At 60.0% G+C, this 25,481-nt stretch overlaps 7 protein-coding genes across 7 annotated transcripts; 4 read left to right on the forward strand and 3 right to left on the reverse strand.

Moving 5' to 3' along the window:
* Window positions 1-244: 244 nt before the first annotated feature.
* Window positions 245-6,388, reverse strand: ATG2 (uncharacterized protein; the record flags this gene model as incomplete). Its single annotated transcript, XM_060602083.1, has 5 exons — window positions 245-1,883; window positions 1,917-3,501; window positions 3,546-4,013; window positions 4,049-6,146; window positions 6,179-6,388. The coding sequence occupies 5 exons, from the start codon at window positions 6,386-6,388 to the stop codon at window positions 245-247; spliced, it is 6,000 nt and encodes a 1,999-aa protein (XP_060458513.1).
* A 643-nt stretch (window positions 6,389-7,031) lies between these two features.
* vps16 (uncharacterized protein) lies at window positions 7,032-9,648 on the forward strand (the record flags this gene model as incomplete). The annotated part of the gene is made up of 7 exons (XM_060602084.1): window positions 7,032-7,133; window positions 7,165-7,900; window positions 7,940-8,142; window positions 8,186-8,605; window positions 8,640-8,966; window positions 9,002-9,364; window positions 9,418-9,648. 7 exons carry the CDS (start codon window positions 7,032-7,034, stop codon window positions 9,646-9,648), a joined length of 2,382 nt encoding a protein of 793 aa, XP_060458514.1.
* A 1,492-nt stretch (window positions 9,649-11,140) lies between these two features.
* On the reverse strand, window positions 11,141-13,744 carry bioDA (uncharacterized protein; the record flags this gene model as incomplete). The annotated part of the gene is made up of 6 exons (XM_060602085.1): window positions 11,141-11,322; window positions 11,356-11,772; window positions 11,813-12,282; window positions 12,315-13,511; window positions 13,543-13,655; window positions 13,688-13,744. The coding sequence occupies 6 exons, from the start codon at window positions 13,742-13,744 to the stop codon at window positions 11,141-11,143; spliced, it is 2,436 nt and encodes an 811-aa protein (XP_060458515.1).
* Window positions 13,745-14,519: 775 nt separating this feature from the next.
* Window positions 14,520-17,928, forward strand: HOF1 (uncharacterized protein; the record flags this gene model as incomplete). The annotated part of the gene is made up of 6 exons (XM_060602086.1): window positions 14,520-14,752; window positions 14,787-15,069; window positions 15,107-15,418; window positions 15,454-17,677; window positions 17,713-17,878; window positions 17,913-17,928. The coding sequence occupies 6 exons, from the start codon at window positions 14,520-14,522 to the stop codon at window positions 17,926-17,928; spliced, it is 3,234 nt and encodes a 1,077-aa protein (XP_060458516.1).
* A 2,196-nt stretch (window positions 17,929-20,124) lies between these two features.
* On the forward strand, window positions 20,125-22,953 carry CcaverHIS019_0508800 (uncharacterized protein; the record flags this gene model as incomplete). The annotated part of the gene is made up of 4 exons (XM_060602087.1): window positions 20,125-20,667; window positions 20,701-20,914; window positions 20,957-21,042; window positions 21,076-22,953. The coding sequence occupies 4 exons, from the start codon at window positions 20,125-20,127 to the stop codon at window positions 22,951-22,953; spliced, it is 2,721 nt and encodes a 906-aa protein (XP_060458517.1).
* A 447-nt stretch (window positions 22,954-23,400) lies between these two features.
* CcaverHIS019_0508810 (uncharacterized protein) lies at window positions 23,401-24,270 on the forward strand (the record flags this gene model as incomplete). The annotated part of the gene is made up of 4 exons (XM_060602089.1): window positions 23,401-23,669; window positions 23,728-23,806; window positions 23,878-24,075; window positions 24,148-24,270. The coding sequence occupies 4 exons, from the start codon at window positions 23,401-23,403 to the stop codon at window positions 24,268-24,270; spliced, it is 669 nt and encodes a 222-aa protein (XP_060458518.1).
* A 261-nt stretch (window positions 24,271-24,531) lies between these two features.
* On the reverse strand, window positions 24,532-25,365 carry CcaverHIS019_0508820 (uncharacterized protein; the record flags this gene model as incomplete). The annotated part of the gene is made up of 1 exon (XM_060602090.1): window positions 24,532-25,365. One exon carries the CDS (start codon window positions 25,363-25,365, stop codon window positions 24,532-24,534), a length of 834 nt encoding a protein of 277 aa, XP_060458519.1.
* Window positions 25,366-25,481: the final 116 nt, after the last annotated feature.

Genomic DNA, 25,481 nt, shown 5'->3' on the forward strand with positions numbered 1-25,481 from the left:
TGCGGGAGATAGATCCAAGCGCGATTCGAATGCCGGCGACGCGATCCAGAACGTCGCCAGGCGGATCCGCCATAGTGGGCAGCGGAAAGATAGCGGACAGTCGGAAGCCGCCAGGAAAGCCAAGATACATGCACCTTCCTCGTCTTCCTCGTAGTCCAGCCAACACCACTCAGTCTAACAGCGTCTCCTGGGTCCCCCTCTTCCCCTGCCTCTCAAACCATACAATCATACATACACTAACTATCTACTTGTACTTATCGCCCTGCTCCCTCCGTCCCTCGGGGTCAAGGCTGTTGCGCAGTCCCCACAACGTCTTACTGACCGCCTCGCTCGCACCAATCATGGGCTTGAGGACGGCAATAGGCACAGCGCGCACGACGGTTCGTAGTGGCCCGTCGTCGCCCGCCCGCTCGTACACCTCCATCGGCACAGCCAAGATCGTCTGTGCCGCCGAATTGATGTTGGACGAAAGGCTCGCGTAAGCGGCCTTGACGCCCTCGCGCACATCTGTTGGCTGGTTCCGGTACCGCGAGTGCTGACCCTCCTCATCCGATTCAGTGTCCGTTGCCTCGACAATAACACTGTCACCCATCTTGGGGCCCAGCACGCCCTCGGCGCGCTCGAGTACGACCTGCGTGCCCGTCGCGAGGCGGGCGCCGAGCTTCATCATCTCCATCGCCGTGCTTCTCACAAAGCTGTTGGTGCCGCGCTGGACACCGCGCGCGATCCGCCCATCCTTCCGGTACTGCTCGATCGGGAGGAGGATGAGGTCCGCCACGCCAGAGCCGACGTTGACCACTGAACGGATCGGCGACACGCCCGATATGACGTCGGCTAGTTGGTTCGACTTGACGTCCGGCGTCCAGATGTCTTGCAGCATGTCGCCGAGACGGGCGCCGCCCGTTACACCCGAGAGCGTAACGTGACGGAGGGTCATCTCCGCCCCTTCAAAGTGGAAGAAGTTCATGAGCTCAATCGTGCGCCCCTGTCTTAGAGCCGAGTAGTCGACGCGCTTGGGCTTGTAGTCCAGCTTGAGCTCGATGGGAAAGATCTCGACATATTGGAAGAACGGCTCGGCCTTGGGCGGCCCCGCTTCCACAACTCCCTCGCCCGGCGGCTTGAAGCTGAAGAAGTGTTTCAGGAAGTCCAGCGCGTCCTGATCGACGTGCAGGCGCAGCGGTAAGATCTTGGCGCGAACGCGGATTTCCTCATCCGTCGACGGCAAGTTGGGGCGCACGTTTGTGATCTCGACACGCACCATGTCCGCGTCCGTCTCGCGGACGTTGCCACGCGAGTCGGCCTTCATCTCAGTCAGGAACTTCTTCCACGTCGACGTCTTGATGTGATCCAAGATCTCGAGACTCTGGACCGTCGTGTGGATGCGCGAAGAAGTGGCGTCATCCACACCGTACGCGTCGATGTCGGTGCGCAGGCCGTTGACGCTGAACTCGATCTGGCCCTTCCTCGACCGCGTCAGGCGCTTGCCTCGCAACCGCACGTGCGACTTGCGCTGCACGGGTGCAGGGTGAACCCCAGCGCCCGGGTCAGGGAAGGTCTGCCAGCTGCTTGCGGTCTCCGAGTCGGCCGGCTCGAGGTCGAGCAGCTCCTCGTCAATCGCCGCAATGAGCTGAGTCGAATCCATGTCCTCACGCCCGTCCAAGCCGATGTACACCGAGTTGAAGAGCACAGAGCTCGTAATGTCGACCGACGCGTCGGCTTTCTGGCCAGACGCGAGTAACTGGCGGATCTTCTCAAGTTGTCGGCGCATGACCTTGATCTCTTCCTCGATCGTCTTGCGCGTCTTCTGCCAGTCGTATCCGTCATGCAGGAACACCGACAGGGAGCAGTTATGGACCTGCACGCGCAACGTGCCTATACGAGTTCTGCTGTCAGATGTCATTCTTTAGTGAACGCACTCGACACCGTTCTTCAGCACCGGCAAGGAGTTCCAGTAGTCAGGCTCCTCGTCAAAAGGTTCCTGCATGAGGATCTTGATGGTCCCACCGCCGAGGTCGTTCTGGATGTGCGGTGCCTCATCGGGTGTCTCCCACGATCTGAGCGACTCGCCAGTGTGTCGGTCTACCGCCGCTTTAGCGCCGGCCGCGTGGTCGAGGTAGTCGAGGTTGGTTGGGAGGTCGTCGTCTATCATGTCGGCACCGGCAATGACGTCGGGAGCCTGTCCAAAAGCGTTAAGGTCGACTGACGCGAATACATCGATAGACTTCTCGAGTGCCATGGTGCGTTTCGGTGGCACAGGAGGCTCAGGCGGAGCGGGAAAGAGCTTGGAGAGATCACCGGCGAGAGCACCAAGCGTTGCGAAGGAGTCCGCGCACGCCGTCACCCGCATCTGGCTGTTCTGGATGTCGATCAGGGTGGAGTTCGGTATACTTGAGCGGACCACCTGGCCGTCCAGGACCACGAGCTCAACCAGTTGCGCATAACCCGCCCGCTTCCACGCTTCAAGGGACTTGGAGTGGTGTTGCAGTGCAGTCGCAGAATCGCAGTCATCAATGGCCAGAAGATACAGCCCCGACGCACCGATGTCTATCGTATTCTCATCCGACTCGCTTACCATGGCGGAGCGCACCTCGATTGCTGTCATGACCACGAGGAGTGCGCCCGACATGGTGGGCGCTGAGACATGCACCGAACAGTCGTACACGTGCAGCGAGATGCGTGTCACCTCGCTTGGCACAACGTCCTCGAACACGCCCTCTGGTGTCTTGGCGTATAGCGCTAGGTCGTGCACCCACTCCAGATCGCGTGTGACATATACCGTGCTCGCGTTAGTCGTCAGGCGGATACCAGTCGCTTTGGTTCGGTCCTCGTGTGTGATCGACGAGAAGCGCAGGTTGATCAGGGGTTGCGTGTGCGTACTGTAGTTGAGGGGGGAGGTGCGACCGAAGAGCCGATGCGGTTCAGATCCGGGCTCAGCAATGTGGAAGAGGTCCACGTCCATCGCGGTCAGGGTCACGGACGTCTCCTGCTTGTTCGTGCTGTTCGACTCGAGCTTGACGTCCATGTCCGAGCCACGGAGGGATAAGATGCGCTCGGTCGCGGCCGAGCTCTCAGCTACACCATTGACCTTAGGAACTAATAACGCAATCTCCACCTCACTAACGGCGAGGCGGAAGAGTGTGGCCGAGCCGAAATCGTCCTCCTCGTCGTAGTCGCCCGAGCTCGAGGCAGACGACGAAGCCTTAGACCCAAAGAACCGGCTGCCAATCATCTTTAGATCGTCCCTGGGTCTGGTTGCGGAGCCGTCTCCGAATGCGCCGTCAAGCCAGTGCGTCATGTCGTCTGCGAAGAACTGCAGACCCTCGACGGTCGGCTGGCGAATCTTGGCCTGGACACAGGGGATCTTGCAGGTCACCGACTGCGTCTTGACACCTGTCATGGGCGTGATCTCCGAGCGCACGTTCACCATCGGCAGGAGCACGCCCTCATCGCCCTCTTCAGGGGCCAAAGGCCCTATTACCAGGAAGGCCGATGAACGTTGCTCTGACTGTTAGCCCTTGCCACACAAACTGGCTAGTTGAACTCACCCGGGACGCGGCTGAAGAGGAGCACGATCTTCTGGAACTCAACATTGATGCCGCCAGAAATGTCAGAGCTGGGGTGACGGCGAGCATCCGGCTTGTCCTCCGCGACACGGACGTTCAGGTCGTGGATGTCAAGTGTCACTATTCCCGAGCGTAAATGGGCACCGTCACCCCACGACCCGCGCCGGTTGGGTGGTGCAGGACAACGGATGTCGAGGCGGATCATCGGGCAGCGCAGAGTCATGAGCACGCGTGGAGGCGGAGTCATAGACCCTCTGCGCCCAAACTGAGGTGGGTCTTCTACCGGGCGAAGCGAGGCGAGCGGTCGTGGATTCACATGTGCTGCAGTCGAAGTGGGGTGTTCGCTCGACGACTGAACAATTGGTGCGAGGGAACAGAGGAACGGGAGGAGCCGCTCGACAAGTGAGAGGTCAACGAAAACGTGCACCGGAAGCAGCTCAACATTTGCCGCTGATGTCAGTCCCGCCTGCCAGACCGCAACTTACGCTCCCTGTCATCCATGTCCTTGCGGATTGCAATCGCCGCCGCTGCGGGTTCTGGGCTCGCAACCGGCCCTCCTCGCAATATTCCTTTGTTTCGCGGACGCACGCGCCATGCCTTCTCTGTGCCTGGTTTCTGCAGACCAGCATTACGCCAGTCGACACTATCAAACTGGGGGAAGGCGGTGAGGTTCGCCGGCGTGCGGCTGTTGGTTGAAAGAAGGCTCGACGGCGCACCGGGAGGCAGCTCGTACTGCTTAGGAAGGTTGGCGTCGAAGATGAGGACGGGGAAGGTGCCCCCAGGCGGCTCGTCGTCCCCACTTTCGGCCGAGGCGAGGTACTCAAACACTGATACGGTCGAGACGGAGATGTTGAGGGCTGCGCCTCTCGTTCCTGCTGTGGAGCGGCGGCGTGACGACGTTTGCTTCCGCACGGGCCTGTTCAAAGCGGCAGGAACAGCATACGTCGCAACCATGTCCTCGAGCTTGACGCGTAGATGCCCAATCGGGAGGTACACCGACGCCGGGCGTAAGAAATACTGCTCCACCAGGTCGCTGTACTCGGCTGACGGATCGCTGAGATCGTACGCGAGCGAGACGTACAGTCCCTTGATGCGCACCTCGGCGTCGAACTTTGGCTGCACGATGGGCGGGTCAATGTTGGCGGGCGGCGCGCTGGGTTGCCCCGAGCCAGCCTGCGCCAGCGCGGCCTGAGCGAGGCTGAGAAGGAAGCCGGTGTGGGATGGAAGGAGGGCCGCGGCGATCATGCCCACGGACACATCGATGCGTATTGAGGGAATGGGCGCCCTAGGGGTGTCCACCACACGGGGCATGGCCATCGGCGAGTCCGGGTCGCGGGCCCAGTCTCTGGAGCTTGGTGGCATTGTCCTCGCGGTCGTCATGCGCAACACGATGTCCTCTGTTCCGAAAGAGAGGAGAAGTGTTTCCTCCGGGTCATGAGATGCCACTGGGGTGGCCGAGCGGCTCGTGTGTGCCGAACCTGCGTTTGATGGCTCCATCACTGGAACTGGTTCGGGATAATGCGTCTCCTCGACCTGTGGCGACTGGGGAGACGAACCGAATGGATCTGCCGGCAGCTCTTGGCGCGAAGCCGATACCGACTGCGCCGCTTCTGGCTCCTCCACGAAGCTGTGGTATATGCTCCGCCCCGATGTCGTTGACATCGCGCTCTTGAACATGCCTGAGCCCCGGGCACTCTGGAACATGCCGGACCCTTGGGCGCTTTGGAACATGTCCGAGCCTGCAGCACTTCGGTACATACCTGAACCCGCGTTGCTGCGGACCGAAGCGGTGGACGGGGTTGATAACGCTTGGGGGCCAGGAGAGCTAACGCGGAGGTCGGCCACTGCCTGCGACATGATCATGTCCTGGTACTCGTCGTCATCCGACAGCGACGAGTCGAACGACGACGCGCTCGTCATGCGCGACAGTTGGACCGGCTGTACCATCTTATCTTCCTTCGGGAGAGGGAGCAGGTACACACCAACGGAGGAGAGCCTGACCGCCCGCACGGTCTTCTGGGCACCTGTTACAGTCTCAGGCGTCTCGTCTGCGTAACGCACCTCGCCGACGCGCAGTTCGAGCACACCCGCCAAGTCGTTGTGCTCGTAGCGCACGCGGAGACGAACGTTGCGCACGTGGCACTGGAGACGCGCCAATACGCGCTCTACGAGTGAGGCGAGCACTGTCGTACTCTCCACAGCGGCGGGGGAGCCGCCACCGTCACTGGAGGTAAAGGGAGGAAATGCGCCAGGAATCTCATCGCGCAGGGTGTCGTTTAGAATAAGTGATTCGCGGATCGTTCGATCGAGCTCGGCACCCTCGAACGCGTCCAGCTCGTCGTGTAAGAAATCGCCGGCGGCGCTCGTCACGGAGCTCGCTAAGTCGATGTGGTGAGAGCCGGTTGAGACCGGACCTCGTCTTCTCTTGGTGGGCGCGAGTGACACATCCAAAACGACGGAGTCGACGGTTAACGCAAGAGGATCGCTCCAGAGGTTGGGGAAAGGCACGCGTGCCGAGACCTTCGCCACTTCACCACCGGTGACGGTGAAGGGAAGACCAGCTGGGATGAGTGCGTTGATTTCCTGTCATTAGCGGCGAAAGGAGGAGTCCTTACGTCAATATTGACCTCAAGGCGTTCCAGGTCGACGCGGCCCTCGCCGAGCTGCGCCTGGATGCGCTCGACGTCGAAGCCGGAGGCGATGAAGAACCTTCCCAGCGCACGCTTTAGGACATAAGATAGGAAGCGACGCTGGATGTTGGCTGGAAGGGAGATGGAGGGGAGTAAGTTGCTGACCGGAATGGTCAGGAAGGAGGGGAACCACATCGCTGCGCTGTGGTGGTGGCGAGAGTCGCGCGATGCGTTCTTAAGAAGTCATGCCCGCTGTCCACTGCCGTGAGATCGAAAGAGTGTGGGAATGCTCTAACTCTAGATAACGAGAGGCGCTGGTCGTCCAGATATACTTGCTGTGCGAGATGCGGTTATAGAGATGTTGCTGGTTGAATGTTTGGTGGCGAGCAGCTGACGGCTGACGGCTGACGGGTGTGCAAACTGGGCAGGACGGGAAGGGGGAAGGTGGGTGATGGGTGGCGATATGGTGGAGATGGCGAGGTACCGATCAGTCGCCACCCAAGACACATAATGCCGGAGTTCAGCCGACACTCCGCCCCACTCTGAATGACGTGCAACATCAAGTCTCGCAGCTGTCAAGCCAAACCAGCATCACCTTCTTTCGAACCACACAACCAACATGACCGTTCCTATCAGTCCCACAGCAACGTGAGTCACATATTGAAGGCATCAAGCTCATTCACAGGTGGGATACGATCCAGGATGTCTTCTATCGCAAGGAGGAGGTATACCAGATGGCCTGGAAGGTGCCAGACCTGTCCGATTACCTCGTCGCCGTGGGCAAGAACGGCGGGCCGATTGGCACGTCCACTCCCACTGCGAGCTAACGCCAGCACTGATGCGGGACGAGCGCAAGATAGTGCTCTTAGGAAAGCACACAGCAGGCAAGCCGAAGATCCAGGTGTTCACAGCATCCGGCCGACTCATCGCGTCCTTGAATGTGCGTCCTCCGTGACCGTGCTGACCGGCAGTGGGAGCTCTCCCCGCCCATCCTCCTACACTTCACCGCGTCACATCTGGTCGCGCTTTCCGACGAAGGCACGTACAGGCTGTACGACCTGTCCTCGCCGGGCGACTACAACCAGTACACCCTCGGATCGGAGGTCGCGGACCTGGGTATTGTGAGCGCGCAGGCGTACGACGACGGGCTCGTGGTCCTTACGGGCGGCCTCCAGTTTGTGGAGTCTCGCGGGTGGAAGGGCGCGCGTGTGAGCCAGATGGCTGACTCTGGACTCATCGAGGCGCCCCACACGTGGACCATCGTGCCGCCCGAACACTCGATGAGCGGGCACGTCGAGGTCAGCGTGTCGACGGGCTCGACGATTGTAACCCTTGACGCGCTGGAGCGCGTCGATCAGCACCTCTCCAAGGGGCCGTTTACCCACGTCGCACTCTCACCCAACGGTCGCTTCTATGGGTTGGTAACGGCCACCGGGCTGCTGTGGGTGGTGTCCTCCGACTTTGCGCGCAACCTCTCCGAAGTCGAAATTTCGTCCATCACCCCAGAGGGAAGAAGCGCACCGGACTGCGTTGAGTGGTGTGGTGACAACGCTGTAGTGCTGTCTTTCGGGGGGAAGGTCGTCATCGTTGGGCCTGGAGGAGACTCGCTCAAGTACGACTACCCGCCATCAGTTGTGATCAAGGGAGAAGTGGACGCGCTGCGCATCATCTCCTCCAGCTTGTGCGAAATGCTTCAAAAGGTTCCAGGTGAGGAGCCTGAATGCCAAACTGCAACTAACAACTCAGACCCCTCACTCGCCGTCTTCCGACCGGGATCGGACCACCCAGCAGCTGTGCTGTACGATGCATTGGATCACTTCGACCGCAAGTCGCCCAAGGCCGACGAGGCGATACGGAGCATCCGGCCTGATCTCGCGCGCGCGGTCGACACGTGTATCGAGGCGGCAGGGCAAGAATGGGAAGTGACATGGCAACGGCGGTTGCTCAAGGTGAGTGAAAGCCCCGGCCTCTACGGTCCCGCTGACAGCCAAGGCTGCCCAGTTCGGCCGCGCCTTCCTTGACTTATACAACCCTAATGACTTCGTCTCGATGGCCCAGACCCTCAAAGTGCTGAACGCTGTGCGGTACTACGAGATCGGCATCCCCATCACCTACGACCAGTACACGACGGCTGGCCCACCCGCGCTGATCACGCGTCTCTTGACGCGGAACCAGCACCTCCTCGCTCTGAGGATATCGCAGTACCTCGGCCTGCGGCCTGACCCAGTGCTAGAGCACTGGGCAGCGGCTCGCATCATGCGCTCCAAGGCTGATCCACGAGACATGGAGAGCGATGCGGCGCTGTGCGACGCGATTGTGGACAAGTTCGGAAGCGAGGGCGAGAAGGGTGTGAGCTACGCCGAGATTGCAAAGAAGGCGTGGGAGGCCGGACGCGTTCGTCTGGCGACCATGGTGAGGCAAAACTTGCGTAATGAGCTGACATCAGCTCCTAGACCACGAGCCTCGGGCAGCGGAGCAAGTACCGCTCTTGCTGCAGATGAAGCAGGACAAGATAGCGCTCGAGAAAGCTGTCGACTCTGGCGACTCGGACCTTGTGTACCACGTCCTGCTACGGCTTCACGCCTCGCTGTCCCCAGGCGACTTCTTTGCACTGCTGGACGACGGCGCTTCGCCGCAACTTGCTCCGGCCGTGCGACTCCTGCAGATATACGCCCGCGAGAACGACCGGCAACTCCTCCGCGACTTCTACTACCAAGATGACAGGCGGACGGAGACGGCGGCCCTCGACATGGAGGAGGCAGGACAGGCGACAGTGAGCTACAAGAGCTCTGTTCAAGCTGACAGCAGACGGTGGCAGAGCGCGCCGAGCTCCTGCGTGCGGCGTCCAAGAGCTTCGGGGAGCACAAAGACCGCGCGTTCGAGTCGAAGCAGGCGGACGACGCGGCACGTCTCCTCGCCTTGCAGGCGCAATACGAGAAGGAACTCGAGTACAAATTCGCCTTCCTTGGACTCTCGGTGTCTGAGACGATGTCGCGCCTGCTGGTCGAGGGGCTGAACAAGCGCGCCGAGCACGTGCGCTCAACCTTCAAGGTGCCGGACAAGCGCTTCTGGTGGATCAAGCTCAAGACGCTGGCAGCGACGCACAACTGGGAGGGCCTCGAGGCGTTCGCGAAGAGCAAGAAGAGCGCGATTGGGTACGAGCCGTTTGTTGTGAGTCGTCGACCCCTCTCGGACACCACACGCGACCCACGAGCTGACACCAGACCCATCTCCTCTCGCTCAACCCCCCGCAGCCCCTGCATGCCGCGAGCTACGTGCCGCGTTGCGACGTCAAGATCCGACCTGATCTGTACGCCCAGTGCGGGCAGTGGGGCAAGGCGGCGGAGGCCGCCAAGGAGCGTAATGACAAGGCCAAGCTGGAAGAGCTGAAGCGGCGTGCGCCACCAGGCTTGCCCCTGCGTGAAGTCGAGGAAGTGATCCGGCGGCAGAAGTAGTGTTGTAGACAACGCGGACTAATTGGACTACAGGCGTGGCCACAAGATGTGGTGCCCAGCAAGGCATGAAGTTAATGACCTCCACATCACTTATTGGCACATAATGTCACGAAGCGAAGTCTCGGCGATCGTGTCTGTTGACTGATGGTAAATCTCATGATGATAACTCTCAGTCCACAATCGCGCCTCGATCTCCCTTGCGCATCTGCCATCCTGGAAGGGACTAACATCTGCGGTCCACCGCTTTCGAAAGTACACATACCCTACATACAGTCCTCCGTTATCGAGGAATCCTGCTACGCACAAGTCGATATGGGGTATATACCATTAGCAACCGGGGAATGTGGCAATGCCTCCACCACCACTTACCTCAGCATGGACCACCGTGCATGATCACCACACATCACTCCTAAAAGACTGTATCACTCCTAAAAAGACTATGTGAGCTCTCTGACGGAGAATTGAACTCCGATCTCCCGCGGCCTGGGGTTGAATCCGGTGACAAGCGAGCATACTGACCATTATACGGTCAGAGAGGTGCTTAGTGACCAGCAGGGAGGAAGTCTGTGGTCTCTGGTCTAGCTGGGATGGATTACGGGCGGACAGAATGTGTTGAAGACCGCGGTGCGGCGAGGCAGACCCAAGAAGAGCTGTGATGGGGAGGTGGTGAGAGGATGTGAGGGTGGCGGGGTATGTTGGAGGTCCTCCACCTCCCACTCTTTTTCCGACGTGTCTAGTCCCAAACTTTCGGAGGCCCTCGGAGGTTTGGGAAGATCATGGCTATGATACCTGAAGATATCTCCACTGGGAACGGCGGCTTATTGGGAGGACCTCTGTGACTGTGAACAAGCTCGCTGACGAGGTTGTCTTCGGAGTCTGTCGAGCCAACAGAAGCCTGATTCGGGTCCGCTCAATTCCCTGTCCCTGATCTCGCACCACGTTTCTTCGCACCTCGAATGCCTCTCCGAGGAAAAAGGTTCCAGCATCCGTCATCGGAGCTGGTTATACACTAGGAGGGAGTCGAACCCCCGCCGAACGCATGGCAAGCGTCCATGATACCGTTTCACCACTAGTGTAGATTATTCGTTGTGAAAATGGAATCGACGTCGGTTATAATGACCTGGTGAGAATGGTTTTGAAATGAAACCAAGCCGTTTCATACTGAGACCACAACATCTCCTTCTGCCTGACGGACCAGTAATGAGATACAATGGTTGAATCAGGATCATAGTGGGCCATTGTGAGTTGGGTGGGCGTGATAGAGCTTGTCAGTGGTGCAGAGGAGAGGGAAGGTGAACCCCCCGCGCATCTCTCCGTAGTTGATTTCGTTACGACCATTACCTTGATTACCTTCCTCACCATTCCTCGCCTTTTGATATCCATCTCATTACCTCTCCTCTCGTGGTCTGTGGACGCTGGAATGAACAGCTGTGAGTTGAGCGCGTGACCCTCAGCGTGATGAATCTTGTTTAGGCGTCTAACATTGCGTCTCCTATTTGAGCTCACGCAGGATGGCCGCCTCCATCGCGCGCACCGTCTCGGCGGGCGTGAACAGCGACGTCATGACGTATACGACGTTTCCAAGCGGTCGCGAGTGAACACGGAAAGCCGGGTTACCGATCTGCTTCGCACGTAGCCGGTCAAGGAATCCTTGCGCAACATGCGACGCGTAGTCTGCCATCAGCCCCTTCCCGGTGTCTTGCTCACCGGCCTCAGAGTCCTGCAGCTCAATGGCAAGGACGGTACCCATGGCCATGGATCCCTTCACCCCTGGTGCTTGGGACACCTCCTCAAGGAAGTCCTTACGCCAGAAGGACCAGCGCTCCGCGGCCCAGTCCTTGCGCGGGGCAGCCCACTTGTCGCCCCGTTCAGCGTCCTCGATCATACCCAGAGCCTTGAGGGCAACAGCGCATCCGACGGGATTGGCAGTGTAACTGTGTCCGTGGAGCAGGGCGTCGACTTTGCGGTCGGAGAGGAACGCGTCGAACACGGACCGCGAAGCGAGTGTGGCTGAGAGCGGGAGGAGGCCACCCGTGAGGATCTTGGCGTATACTGAGATATCTGGGGTAGTTCCAAGCACCGACGCAGCCGAGTGGTACCCGAAGCGGTAAAGGCCAGAGAAGACTGTTATGAGTGAGTGGAGCGCGACGGTGAGGAAACCCACCCTCATCGTAGATGACCGGTACACCCTGCCACTCCGCCGGGTTGCGCTTCTCAAGGGCAGCGAGAGCGGCCTCATACGCCCCTCGATCGGGCTGACCTGAGAAGAGGTCTTCACTTGCGCGCACCACGTCCACGAGACAAGCCTGAAAGAGGGGGTCGACAAACACCATCCCTCCAGCGCCGAGGCATGTCGGCTCGAGCACGAGCGCACCGAACTGCCGGCCTTCCGCCGCGAGGCGCTTCAGCGTCTCCCGCACATGTTGACGGTAGTACGTGGCCAGAGGGGAGCTGCGGCGCGCTGGCAGGTCGTACACGTCCGCGAGGGAGGGGAAGGGCATTGCCCATCCCTCCTTGGTTGGAGTAGCGTCAGGGAGTGGCGCCCAGACATCGGGCGCAGTGGTAGATACGGTGGCCACGCCGTCTTGCACCAGCACCGCAGGAGGCGAGAACCAGTGTCCACGCCCCTTGTACCTAGAGTCAGCCCTCTCCTATAAAGGTAATACCAGTCAACGGCAGTGTTGAACGTGCTCGCAGGCGTCGCGTCCATGGCTCCAATCGTGTCTCCGTGATAGCCTCCACGAAGGCCAATCACGCCGACATCGCCCCCGATCTCGCCTTCCCAACCGTATCGTCTCCCCGACGCGCGGAGCGCCATCTTGAGCGCGACTTCAATGCCCGTACTGCCGTTATCGCTGTAGAAGACGCGAGCGGCCCAACCCGCCCCCACTGTGTCGCGGAGCTTCTCGGCCAATTCCAGGGCGGGAGCGTGGGTTCCCGACGGGAACAGAACGTGGCCGTACCGCCCTGCCGCGGCGGCGGCCGCCAGCGTCAGAGGCTCGGAGGCATGCCCGTGGCTCTGGGTAAACCAGGACGCAGCGCCGTCGAAGTAAGGTTCGAGGAGGCTCTCGGCCGGCCGGCCCTCCTTCGGCTGCTCGGCCTTGGTAGATTTAGCGTAGTACGCGTCGAAGTGGTCGCCGTGTGCCGAGTCAATCACCATCACCTGCTCGGGGCGGTTCACGAGCTTGTGCTGCGTGAACGGCCACCACACACTGTCGAGCGTGCGAGCCGGCATCCCGGCGATCTCCTCGACGCGGCGGGCATGCGTCTCCTCAAGGTGCTGCACAGTGGGGCCCACACCGCCTCCCTCCTCACCCTTCCCCTCCCCCTCAATGGAGGCGTACCATTCGCCGAGTCGCACCGCGTCCTCGGCCACACTCCCGCGCTTCTCGGGCGGCCGCGCGACGTCCCAAAACCCGATCCCGCGCTCTTCAAAGTAGGGCCGCAGGAAGTCGTCGTTCCGGTAGTAGCTGTCGTGGAGGCACAGCACTGCTGCCACATCATATCCGCGGAGCAAGAGGGACTCGTAGCTCGCGAGCGTGGTCGAGATGCCGCCCAGATGGGGCGATGCTACCAGAACCGACGGGAGGCGGAGTGAGCGCAGCGAGCTCGCCTGCGTGTGTGGCGGGTGTAGGGCGGGCGAGTGTACGCCGCCAGCCGTCTCGACGAACACGTGCCCGTCTGAAAGAGACGCGGATTGGATATATTTCTGTACGCCGCGGACGAGCACGTCGTTGCTAGCTGGGAAGGGGAGGTCGGGCGCGAGTTGCGCCGCGAGGTGAGGGCTCATCGGCTCACGGTACTGGTACAGGCACCGAGTCTGTACCAGATCCGTATAGGGTGCGGTGTGACGCCGCACGAAGCTTGGATTAGCCTAGAAATAGAGCAACGTACGCCTCGTCCGAGTCAGCTTCGGGGCCGGTGCTGACGGGCTTGAGGTAGGAGACGCGGTTGCCTCGGCTCGCGGCGGAGCGGATCAGTGCCGTGGTTAGCAGTGTCTTGCCGACCTACACATCAGCTTTGTTTCGGGGTCACGAACATCGGTGTTGGCGCCAAAGACCTGGTGCACGCGCAGTTTTGGGTAGAGCATGGGCATGTTGGCAACGGAGCGAAGGAGCGACGGAGTGACGGAGCGATGCCCCAACTCTGCCTACTCTTAAGGCATGAGATCCCCACCGGAACTCTGATCGATAACATTGGAAGGAATGTCTGGGGACCGCGTGTCCGATTGCTCGTCGCCTATTCGTGGATAGGTAGGGAAATAAGCCGCGCGTCACCGGTTCCGCTTGGCTTGTTATCCGGCGCTCGCGACCATTTTAGGCTGATGGCTCAGAGCTTGGAGTCATCCTCACAAGAGCCATGCTCCTATGCATTCACTCGTTATGCGGCGTACAGGAATGCAGAAGTCTGAAATGTTGTTGAAGTGGTTGGTTGGGTTGGTAGGTGCGGAATGGTCCAACGCCACGTGACCATGACGTGGCATTGTCCGGCCAGTTGTCAATTGTTTCCGGTTTATCAGAGTTAGGGGTTAGGAATGACGAATGGTTCAGGCACAGAACCACAACATGAACAACAGCACCGCACAGTGGTTAATCGCGTTTAAACCCCCCACAGACGACAGACCACTCCACTATTGACTCGGGCACTAAACCACCACATATACGCCACACTCTACACCGCATCTCACTTTGACTATAACACAACCACAGCCACAGCTCTTAAGTCATCTGATTCACAACAACTTTCAATCCAACAAACATCTTGATTCATTAAACTTGATTCACTCCCCTCTCCACCTTTCAATTGCCCTTCAATCGGCTTGATCACACCCAACCTCCTTCCTTGTCCATACTTCCCACCACGTTGGCAAGATGGTTGAGAGCCCAGCCCTGCCGGGGCACGAGCGCTCACAGTCGACCGCGTCGCTCTCGCGCTATTATCACGGCCAGAATGGCGAGGCCCAAGAAGTCGACCTCACCGACCCCTCGCTAGACTTCTGCAATGCGTTCTGGGGACAGGGTGACCGCGGTTATGAGGTCATCATGACCCGTCTCCGTGGCGCTGCGAAGACGGTCGAGGAGCTCAAGGCGTTCTGGAAAGAGCGGTAGGTTGATGAGCGAAATGGAACCTAACGTCAGCGCATCAATCGAGGAGGAGTACGCGAAGCGCCTGACCAAGCTTGCCAAGATGCCACTAGGGAACAATGAGATTGGCGACTTGGCCCACGCCTTGCAAACTGTCCAGCTGGAGACGGCGGCCCAAGCGTCCTTCCACCTCCAGATGAGCTCGGAGATTCACACGGCAGTCGAGCAGCCGACCGTCCAGTTTGCCAACCGTCTCGCCAGCCTGAAGAAGGGCCAGCAATCGAGTATTGAGAAAGCGTGGCGCAACAAGGGCCTCCAGGAGGTCCATGTTGCAAAGGTGGGCCTGGGAGCCGGTGCAAACACTGACCTTCCAGGCACGTGAGCGGTATGAGAAGGACTGTCTCAAGCTCAACTCGTACACGGCCAACATGCAGCTCGTGCAAGGCCGTGAGCGCGACGACCTTGAGAGCAAGATGGAGAAGGTTCGCAGAAGCATCCAAAGCGGAGAACAGGACTTCCGCAACTTTGTCAGAGTCCTCGAGGACACGAGCGCAAAGTGGGAGAACGAGTGGCGCAGCTTCTGTGACGTCGTACAGGACCTCGAGGAAGACAGGCTGAGTTTGACCAAGGACGTTGTATGGTCGTACGCCAACTCTGTGTCGCAGGTGTGCGTCGAGGATGACAGCGTGAGTTTGCGTGGTGGACATTATCTAAACGACAGTCATGTGAGCGCATCCGCGAGAAGCTCGAGCAGTTCGAGCCACCCAACGACGTGGTCTTCTTTGTCAAGGGCTGGGGAACGGGCAGCCAGATCCAAGACCCGCCTCACTTTATTAACTATGGCATCGGCGAGTACCCGACGCAGCCGGGCTTCCACCATGCGCAGTTCCGTCGCCAGTCGGAACGGCCGCCACTCCAGCCTGTGCCAAAACATGTGCCCGAGTCCGAGCCCGAGCCCGAGTCAGCCGTGAGTGCGGAGCCTCCCGCTGCAGCCCCAGTTTCGGTTGTCGAGACGGTCGCACGCTCCCCTGCCACGGGCCCGGTCCCAGCTCTTCCGCCTGCGCACGAGGAGCGTGCAGTTCCACCTGCCGAGAAACAGAATGAGTACTTCCCAGAACTTCCTCCCATCCCTCCCGGCAAGGACGCGTCTTTGACCGACGCCACGCGGGGACTCCAGTTGTCTGACCACGCCGCGCCTCCCGCCGCGTCTACTGGTTACAAACCGCCCTTTGGCATGCCTCTTCCTGACATGGCCGCGGTTGGCGGAGCAGCGGCTGGTGCCACAGCTGCTGCGGGCGCGTCCGCGTTTGTGAAGTCGGGCAGCGACGTGCAGTCTACTACATCACCGCCTGCATGGGGTTCGAACCAGGCTGGCCCCCCTAGCCCGAGCGCACGTGACGTTCAGGACCAGGAGGACCCGATGGCGCGCGCGTTGGCCGAGCTGCGCCAGAACCCACCAGGGCCGAACACCGTTCGCCGCGCGCCTTCGCAGCGTCGCACCGAGTCGATCTACTCGACTACCGGTCGCCCTTCCAGCGGCGTTGCAGGTAGCAGCGTATCGCAGCACCAGCGGGCTCCCTCGCCGGCACCAAGCAACCACGCGGGCCAGCAGTCGTACCCGTCCCGGCCTGTTGGCATGCTGGGCGACATGGGTGGCTCTGGTCTCATCCCACCCAAGGAGGGCCACACGGCTGCTCAGCTCGCCAAGTCGATGGCCGAGTTTGAGAACCGCTCGCAGTACCGCAGCAGCGTAAACTACAACAACTTTGCCGACGACGTGGTTGGTCAGCACCCGACCTCGCGGCCCACCTCGCCTGCCCCGAATCGTACCCCGTCTCCTGCGATGATGCAGGCCCCGACCCAGCCCCCAACGCACATTGCCGACAATGTGCTCCCGCGTTACGGACAGGCCTTCCCGGGTGAGCGCTCGCGTTCCCGTCCGGCTTCGGTGTACTCTTCGAACTCGCGCGCCAACTCTGTCGTCGGGGTTCCTCCGCCCGGCCCGCAGCACCAGGACACGGCCCCTCGCGCGGCGTATGCCGGCATTGGTGCTGGCAATGCCGCGCGCAGCCCGTCGCCGCGTCCTCACAGCTTCCGTGCTCCCTCGCCCGGCCCAGCTCCCGACCAGCACGGCGCGTTAGGCCCTCCCAACCTCGGCATCGCCCTCGACGCTAGCGGCGGTGTTGCCCAGGACTCGATGGCGGAGCAGTACCGCCAGCAGTACCAGCAGCAACAGAGAATCCAGCAACAGCAATCGCCGCAGCTTCAACACCAGCACCCGCAGCAGCAGGACCAGCAGCAGTGGGGGCAGAGCCAGTTCGGCGCACCGCAGACGTCACCTCCGCTCGACCATGCATATGCGCCTCGGGCGTCTGGGTCGTTCAGCCAGGTACCGCCTTCGCAAAGCACCGGCTCGCTGTCCCAGCAGATGTACCCTGCTCAACCCCAGCTACAGCCCCATCAGCAGCAGCAGCAGCCTCAGGAGGCACAGGCGTACGGACAGCAACACCAGCAGCAGTATGGCCGGCAGCCGCCGTACCAGCGGCAGTCGTACTCATCGTCGGCAGCATACCCGTACGGCCACCAGCAGCAACAGCCCCAGCAGCAACAGCCCCAGCAGCAACAGCCCCAGCAGCCGCCCCAGCAACAACAGCAACCCCAGCAGCACCATTATGAGGTTCCGAACGGTTATAGCCCGCACTACCGTGTGCCCTCGCCCCAGCCGCAGCAGTACCGTGCTCCTTCGCCTCAGCCGCAACAGCAACAGCCGCAGCACCAGCACCCGCAGATGTACCCCGCAGTGCCCGCCCAGCCGCAGTTCCAGGTCACGCAGCAGCAGATGCAGCAAGCGCCCCAGGGCACCCCAAGCCCGATTCCTGCACAGCCTCCATCAAACCCAGCGCCAACGGGACAGTGGGCGACCGACGGCCGGCCTGTCCTCTTCTGTGCGTTTCTGTTCGGGTCAACTTGCTAACCACAGACGTTCGTGCCTTATTCTCGTACCAGGCCCAGAGCCCTGTCGAGTTCGACTTCCAAGCGGACGACATCATCGCCGTCACCAGCACGCCCGATGACGGGTGGTGGTCTGGTGAGCTTCTCGACGAGTCGCGCCGCCAGCCGGGCCGTACCGACTTCCCGTCCAACTTGTGAGCTGCAATCGGTCGAGCTAGCTAACACCAGCGCCGAGCTGTTCTGAGCCGAGTCCAAGCGGAGTCATGAAAAGAACGAACCGTATTGAGCGTTGTCTAGTCTAGTCTCGTCACGTGAGGGCATGGAGAGGTGTTGATGGTTCATTGCGTTGGCTCCGCGGGCCAATGTAAACACTTGAAAGTTGGGCGAGTCGTTTGAGCAATAAATTAAGGCGAGCAAAGCGAGCTAGGTCAAGAATGATGCCAAGCAGCGCCACGAGCTCATCACTAGACCAGTTAGATTGTTCCTAAAATCTCGGATCACACCTCTCACTTTCGTAACGTGATACGCTAACATTGTAATCCGACCCGATGGACTGGGGATAGTTGGATGCGGAGTGGCGTCGAGTTGTAGAGTTTTCCGCACACGCCCTGGTATGGTGCGAGACAGCGCCATGGCTTTCGGCTCCTCGGCGCCACCACCAGGGGTCGAGATGAATTGAGTTTCTCCATCGAATGTCGTTTCTGCATCACTCGTGTCGTGCCTGCCATCACTCAAACTACCCTCTCCGTTCATACCATTCCTCTCTGGTCCTGTCATACCTGATGCCTGATGCCTGATACCTAATGCTTCATGCCTCCTGCCCTCTATACCCTGTACTTTGATGTCAACATCCACTGCCAAGTCTTCGGCGCCTCTTCACGTTCGTTACCTTACTTGCCTCGAGTATATGGCGGGCTTGGGGTCGTTTGAGTTCCTCCGACGCTCCATATGTCACTCCAAAGACTGATCGATCATGGAGGTGAGACAGGCGGGGGAATCTGGAGATGTGTGCAAGTCGTAGTCGTAACCGGATTCTACCATGGATTAGGATCAACCCATTGAACTGCTGCTACCATGTAGAATAAACTGTAATTGCTCTACACTTGTTCAGTCCTAGTCAAGTTTATGCGTACATGTATAGTTGCTCAGTCTGGTGGAGTACATGGATCTGTCCATCCGAGTTTATTCCGTTCCATTAATGAAACCCCCTGGTGCCTCAACGCGTCCAACCAAAATCAAATCATCTACTACTATCTTGACACTTCCGCACATTTGGCCGCTCTTTCTCCCCTACCCAGTTAAAGCCCCAAGTCCATGCCGAGATCCCCGGAATTGGACAAACTTGGATCGGGAGGGTATTGGCCAAACCGATTCGCAAAGTCAGGTCACCTGCATGTTACATTTACAGCTGCAGCTGCTGAGCAAACATTTTGCAGGGAATGGCGTTCCCCATCAGAGCGGAACCAGTGTGATCTTGTGCGCGGTGCGATCAGGTTGAATCGGTTTGATGACCAACGCGAGTGGGTGCGAGGCATGCGAGGATGACCCAAACTCGCTTTGACACCGCCGGGTGCCTGTTGTTTAACTAACCATGTGATTCCGCACGGCGCTTGTAGAGTTGCGAGCTGGCACCGCATCGCCAGTGGTAGTTGGGACGTTACCTGTTACCCTCATTACGATTAATCCCTGTAAATACAAAGTGTACCTTGAGTTTGAGTATTAGACTATAGTAAAGGGATAAAAGCCCTAGTAGCCTTTCTGTGCCTTATGTTACCTTGCTTTCTTAGGCAAAACCCAAAAGAACCTTTCGAGTGCCTGTGGGCCTGTGGGGCCGGTCTCATTCGTTCCCTCTACCCTCTGTCGTTATCCATCAACCCATCACCAAACACGTCAGCTCCCAGCGCCTAACAGTACCCAGACTGAAAACGGATATGCGCCCCCCATTAACCCTAGAATTAACCGGAGTGACTTCCCGGTCCACCCAAGGTACCAATATTCATATTACCACCCAGGCTACCTAACAACACATCTACAGTAATACAACCTGTATAGTGAGCGGTTGGTGCCAGCCGCCCAGTAACCAACCCCTCTCCCCCCTATCTGACCCGTCCACTCATCCAACATCCTTCTCAACCATTCTTTAGCAACCAACCCATCATCCATCCAGCACTCACAACCACACCTACACCTACACTCACACATTCTTTTCGCTCCACATCAACCCAACCCTTCTCTTCCCCCCTCTCTTCCCAAACCCAACCTCTCCCCCTCTCATCCCCGCCACCTCGGTCCTCACCACCCCCGCGATCACAGCCACTCGCGGCCACCCGACCAGCCACGCAATCACCCAACCACCCTTCCTTCACAACATCCACAAACTCTAAAAACACAGCCGGGCACCACAGCCAACCCACCTGCCAACTAGAACCCGGACTTTCCAATGGAGGCAAACGCCGCGTTCTCGCCCACGTCGAGCAGCCGGGCCTACCTCTCCTCTCTCGACTTTTTTGCTCTTGCCGGGCTAGACAATACGTCGTCAGACCACCTCGACGGCAGCTCGCCCGCCGGACACGCGAGCGCTACTCACGACGCGCCTCACGCCTACAACCATTCCCAGCATCACTCCCAGGGCTACGACTCGCACGGCCCCTCGCAAAAGACATCACCAGAGTACTTGCCTCTCGACGACCCGTCGCCGATCGCCCTCGAGGCCCCGTCAAGCCCATCGAGCAGGCAAGGCTACAGAAATATCGCCACCCACCGTGGCACTTTGCGTGGAGACGCGACCATGGACGTAGACCACTCGCCAGCTGGCCATGGATCGGGTAGCAACGAGCAGCAACGCGCCCTTCGCTCCCACCACAGTCGGGGCAATAGCTATGCAGACGGACACGAGGTACCCCTGGATGCTCACGACTTTATGAACATGGACATGAGCAGCGAGGCTTATGACGCGGTCCAGGCAGGCATACTCCAGCACCAAGTGCGTAGCAAGCACAGCAGTGCCTAACCCTAGCTCGAGTCCATTCACATGCAGTCGCCGTTCCTCGCGGCAAACAATCCGGGGTCGCCATACAATGCCATGGCCCAGATGTTCCTTACGTCCCCCCCTGCAGTGTCGTCGGAGCAGGACAACGGATCATCACAGGGTCAGTTGCCCGACGACCGCCGCCCGATGCTCCATCGCACGTATAGCGTGTCGAACGGCCCATACGGCGTTCTCACGCCCGGTGCGTCCACCTGAGTGGCGAGTAACTAAAACTAACGCTCAGGCCCAAGCGGCGACATACCAGCCGACATGCGCATGGACATGATGAGCCCTATGCAGCTGGGTGCCATGATTGAAGGCAAAGAAAACGTGCGTGCACAACAGCATCTCGGCTAACCCCAGTACAATGCTGTTCCGTTACTTTCACCTGCGCTCTCGCACCACAATCCGTCCAACTATGCCTCACCAGTTGCGCATGTGGCCTTTGGTTCGAGTGGCGGGCGTGACGCAGCTCATGCGGCCCTCGCCAACCGCGCTTCCCTGGAGCAGCTCCAGCTCCAGCAGCGCCAGTTCCAGGAGCAGCTCGCGCTTCTTCAGGAGCAGCAAAAACAGTTGCAGGCCACAGCAGCAGCCGTCGCCGCTGCGTCTGGATCGCCGTATCTCGCTCCCCAGCAGCAGCAGCAGCAGCAGCAGCAATCTCAATCCCAGTCGCAGGGACGGCCAGCCCTCACACCAGGTGGCGTCAACGGCGCGCACTCCACAGGGACCGTCAGCACGCCTTCTCCCGGAAGTTACTTCTCGCCGCTGACTTCTCCTGCGCTCAAGCCCGCTGTCAGCCGGTCTGCCGCACTGCGTGCTGCTGCCCAGCACCTCTCGCCGCATCTACACAGCCAGCAGCAACGAGCACCTCACCCGCTCTCTGCACTGTCGTCACCAGCACTCAACCCTGTAGGATCGTCGGGTGGTGCGAACCAGACACTCTCGCCCGCCCTCGGTCCGCAAAATCCCGACGTCAATGACCCCGACTACCTCTACGCGTTACAGGGTATTCTGGATGGTACTTCAGGCCCGAGCGCAGATGCGAGTGCCAACGCAAGCACTAGCACCAGCGGATACCACAGCTCGCCAGTGATTGTCCCGAGCCACCCGTCGCCCGCGGTGGGGTCGAGTGGTGCCGGCCCGCACCGCTCGATGCCAGCCAAGTCGCGCCCGTCGCCCATGATGAAGCCTACGAACCACCGCTCGCACGTCCGTGGCGCGTCGTCCGTCCCCACATCACCCATGACATTCAAGATGACTGGGAGCGGCAGTGGCTTCCTTCCGCCTGCTGCGATAGATAACCGTGGTGTGCAGCCACAGATGCTCGGTGGCACCTCTTCGCAGACTTCGACGCCATCGCCCGTCGATCTTGCGCAGATTATGCCTCCACCACCTGTCCCGTCGCAGGGTAGACCCAAGATCCCCATGACGCCGGCAAGCTTGATGAACTTGAGCAAGGAGGGATCAGAGTCTCCAGAGCAACCTGTAGCCTCGACTTCTGCGCCTCCGCCGCCAAGAGCCGCTGCCAAGAAGGCAACGGGCGCCCTCGTTCCCCTTCCCCCGAAGCGTGGGAGCCGCCTTGTGCCAGCTAGCGGTAGCGCCGCTGCCAAGCGCGCCCTCGCGATCCGCCCACTGGGCGTTGGTGTGCGTGCCGCAACCAAGGGCGCGGCGGCTGCGGCTGGCGCCAACGAACCCGAGACTCGCCGCACATCGCACAAAGCGGCCGAACAGAAGCGTCGCGACTCTCTCAAGGCAGGCTTCGACGAGCTGCGCCTCCTCCTACCTGCCATCAACACAGAGGCGCTCGACCCCGAGTCGGGCGAGCCGATCCCTGGCTCGTCAGCGCCACGCCTGCTCCCAAAATCATCACTTGTACCTGACGACAACCCGAACCGTGGCGTGAGCAAGGTTGCCCTTCTCAAGTTCTCCAACGAGTACATTGTGCGCCTTCACGACAAGGTCAACAAGCGTGACGAGTACATTGACAAGCTACGGGCCGAGGTGACGCGCTTGCGCCTCGGCGAGGCGGAAGAAGTGCGCGGCGACGAGGACGAGGACCTGCTCGAGATGGACATGCTCGAGGGCGAGGAAGACGATCTCGGCGACGAGGACGAGGAGATGGACATTGACCTCTCTGCGATGATGAAAAAGGGCAAGGGCGTGACCAAGTCACCCGCCCTCGGTCCCACTGGCGGGCGGAGGCGAACAAGTACGGCCCGCAAAAAGGGCGTGGACGATTAGAGGTATAGAGGCATACAGTAGTTAGCTAGAGTGTAGTCTGCAGGAAGATGTAATCTTAGACCAACGGCGACGGAAGCAAGCGGCATTCGGTGATTAGAGTCTCACGATGTGGGAAGACTACGATGGCAATCCGCCAGATCTCCAGACCCCAGATCCTCCAGAGCGGGAAAAGCGAGGCCCCGCTCGGTTCGTCATGCCAGTCGATGCTCTTCACGTCTACTATACCACGTCTGCCATCGCACATGATCATGCACACGATCTCACGCATTCCACTCATCGCTCCATCCTGCCAATTGACGCAAGTGGAAGTGACTGCCCGTTGTCTTGGCGAGGGACGCGAGCCGGTCATCTCCGACTCGCAACCACACAAATAGATAACAACCATCATTCTCCAACACACTCACACCTCACCTCATTCTCCAAGACACTCCCGCCTCACCAAGCCCAATGCCAGACACATCCCGCCCCGCCGCCAACATCAGGAGGGTAACATCGCCCACCTCTCCCGACTTTGAGGCGGCGTGTACTTCCCTCCCCCGTTCTTTTGGGGGTGACCACATCAGCCACGCCATCAACGGCGACGACCGCGATTTGGAGGCGACTCGCCTGCGTGCCGCTATCACTACCGCTGTGCTGGACTTGGAGTGCTATGTGGCAGGAGAGGGCGTGCAGGCCGTCATGCTGGTGAAGCCGCCGGGGATTGCGCATGGTGTTTCGTGAGTGTTTGGGACACCAAGGAACAGGAGGAGATCGAGACACCCCCGCTCACACCAGACCACACTCCAAGGGCCCACACGCCCAGGTCGTTGACGCCATGATCAAGGACGATGCGTTGCGCGACGCCGCCAAGAAGGTGAGTCTGTCGTAAAGGTGGTAAAGGATGAGTGTTACATGGCGAAACGAAAGACCCTCTCGCTTACTCAGCTCTTCTCCATCTTCCACGAGGTTGAGGAACGCGCCTTCGGACCGCGCTGCGTCACCGACATGTACTACATCTCGCACTTGGGTGTGGAGGAGTCAGCTCGAGGCAAGGGGTTGGCGCGGGCGCTGATTGCCCATGTTGTCGACAGGGCGCGTGCCGAGGGTTTGCCAGTTTGTCTGCTCACCATGACGGAGAAGAATGTGAGTGTGTTTATGATCTGGAAGATTGAGAAATCATGTGGATCAGTGGAAAGGTCACACGCTCACACACAGGAGGCTCTTTACCGCCACCTTGGGTTCACGTCGCACGCGTACCTCGAGGACGACATCCGCGGGATCCACACGCGGTGGTGGGCGATGAAGACCGACTTGCCTGTGCCGGTTGTCAAGGCGTGACGATTTTGTAGATGGTTAGATGTAAGATGTAAGGTAGTGCATTGACTGAGCACTTGGAGCTAGAGCTGTCGCCATGTCTTGCTCTTTCAGCTGAGCTCGGCCCGTAACCCCTCTGATTGCCCGCAGGACTGTATCCCTCCTCTTTTACGTTACCCGACTCGCTCAGTGGCTCGCTCACTCGCTCACTCGCTCACTCACCCACTCGCCCACTCGCTCGGCTATCGCAAACATGCATATGATCGGTGCTAGTGAAATCCACGCCTACTTGCCGAGACGCTTACGGATGGCACGCGTCTCCTTTCTGCGCTTCTTGTACTTGTGCTTGTTCATCTTCTTTTTGCGCTTGCGCTTGACGCTGTCCATCTCGACGACAATGTCGGACGCATCCGAGCTGGCCTCGAGGCGAGCGAGGAGGTTGTTAAGGCCAGCAAGCGCGTCGGCGATCTTGGGGTCAGCCTCGACTAGCGCAGGGCGCTGGCCGAGCCTGGCGAGAGTGGCGTCCCAAGCCTCCTCGGCGACACGCGCGTGCTTTCCAGCAGCGGCGTCGATGGTGGAGGTGACGTCGTCAAAGCCCAGACCAGAGATTGAAAGCGAACCCCCAGAGACAGATTGGGGGAGATGGTGCCGCAGAGCTGGGTGGGCGAACGCGCGCGACACGCGCAGGTGTTCCCCAACACCAGTCATGGCGGACGAACCCTCGAGTGCTGAGGAGACACTGGGCGGTGCGGGTTTTTCGAACAACGCCTCCTCGCGGTTGGAGGGAGAGGTGTAGCCCGCCGTGCCGAGAGGGAGGGGGAGGGGCATGTGCGCGGGCGTCAGGCCCAGGTGCAAGCCAGCCTGGAGGGGGAAGAGCGTGATCGGCTCAAAGTCGGTGTAGGCGTGGGGACCTGGCTGGGTCGAGACGAGGTCGGTGCGCGCAAGCTGTCCGCGCCGCAGGCGGCGGCCATGGGTGGCGACGGGTGCGGCAGGCGTTGTCGGCGCAACAATGGGGATGCGCTTCGTAAGGCGCACGGGACGCGGGGACCGGCCACGCGCCGGCGCGCGCGGCTTGACGGCCTCGGCGATGGGGAGGGACGAGTACAGCCTCCGGAACATGGTGAGGCGGCGATGGACGAGTTCCAGTTCGGTTTCTGTCACGACAAAGAAGTCGTCGGGGGTTTCGACAAAACGCCACGTGGGAGCAATCACGTGATGTCAGAAAGTTGAGTTGG

The sequence above is a fragment of the Cutaneotrichosporon cavernicola genome, assembly GCF_030864355.1.
Source record: "Cutaneotrichosporon cavernicola HIS019 DNA, chromosome: 5".
In the NCBI taxonomy this organism is placed as follows: Eukaryota; Fungi; Basidiomycota; class Tremellomycetes; order Trichosporonales; family Trichosporonaceae; genus Cutaneotrichosporon; species Cutaneotrichosporon cavernicola.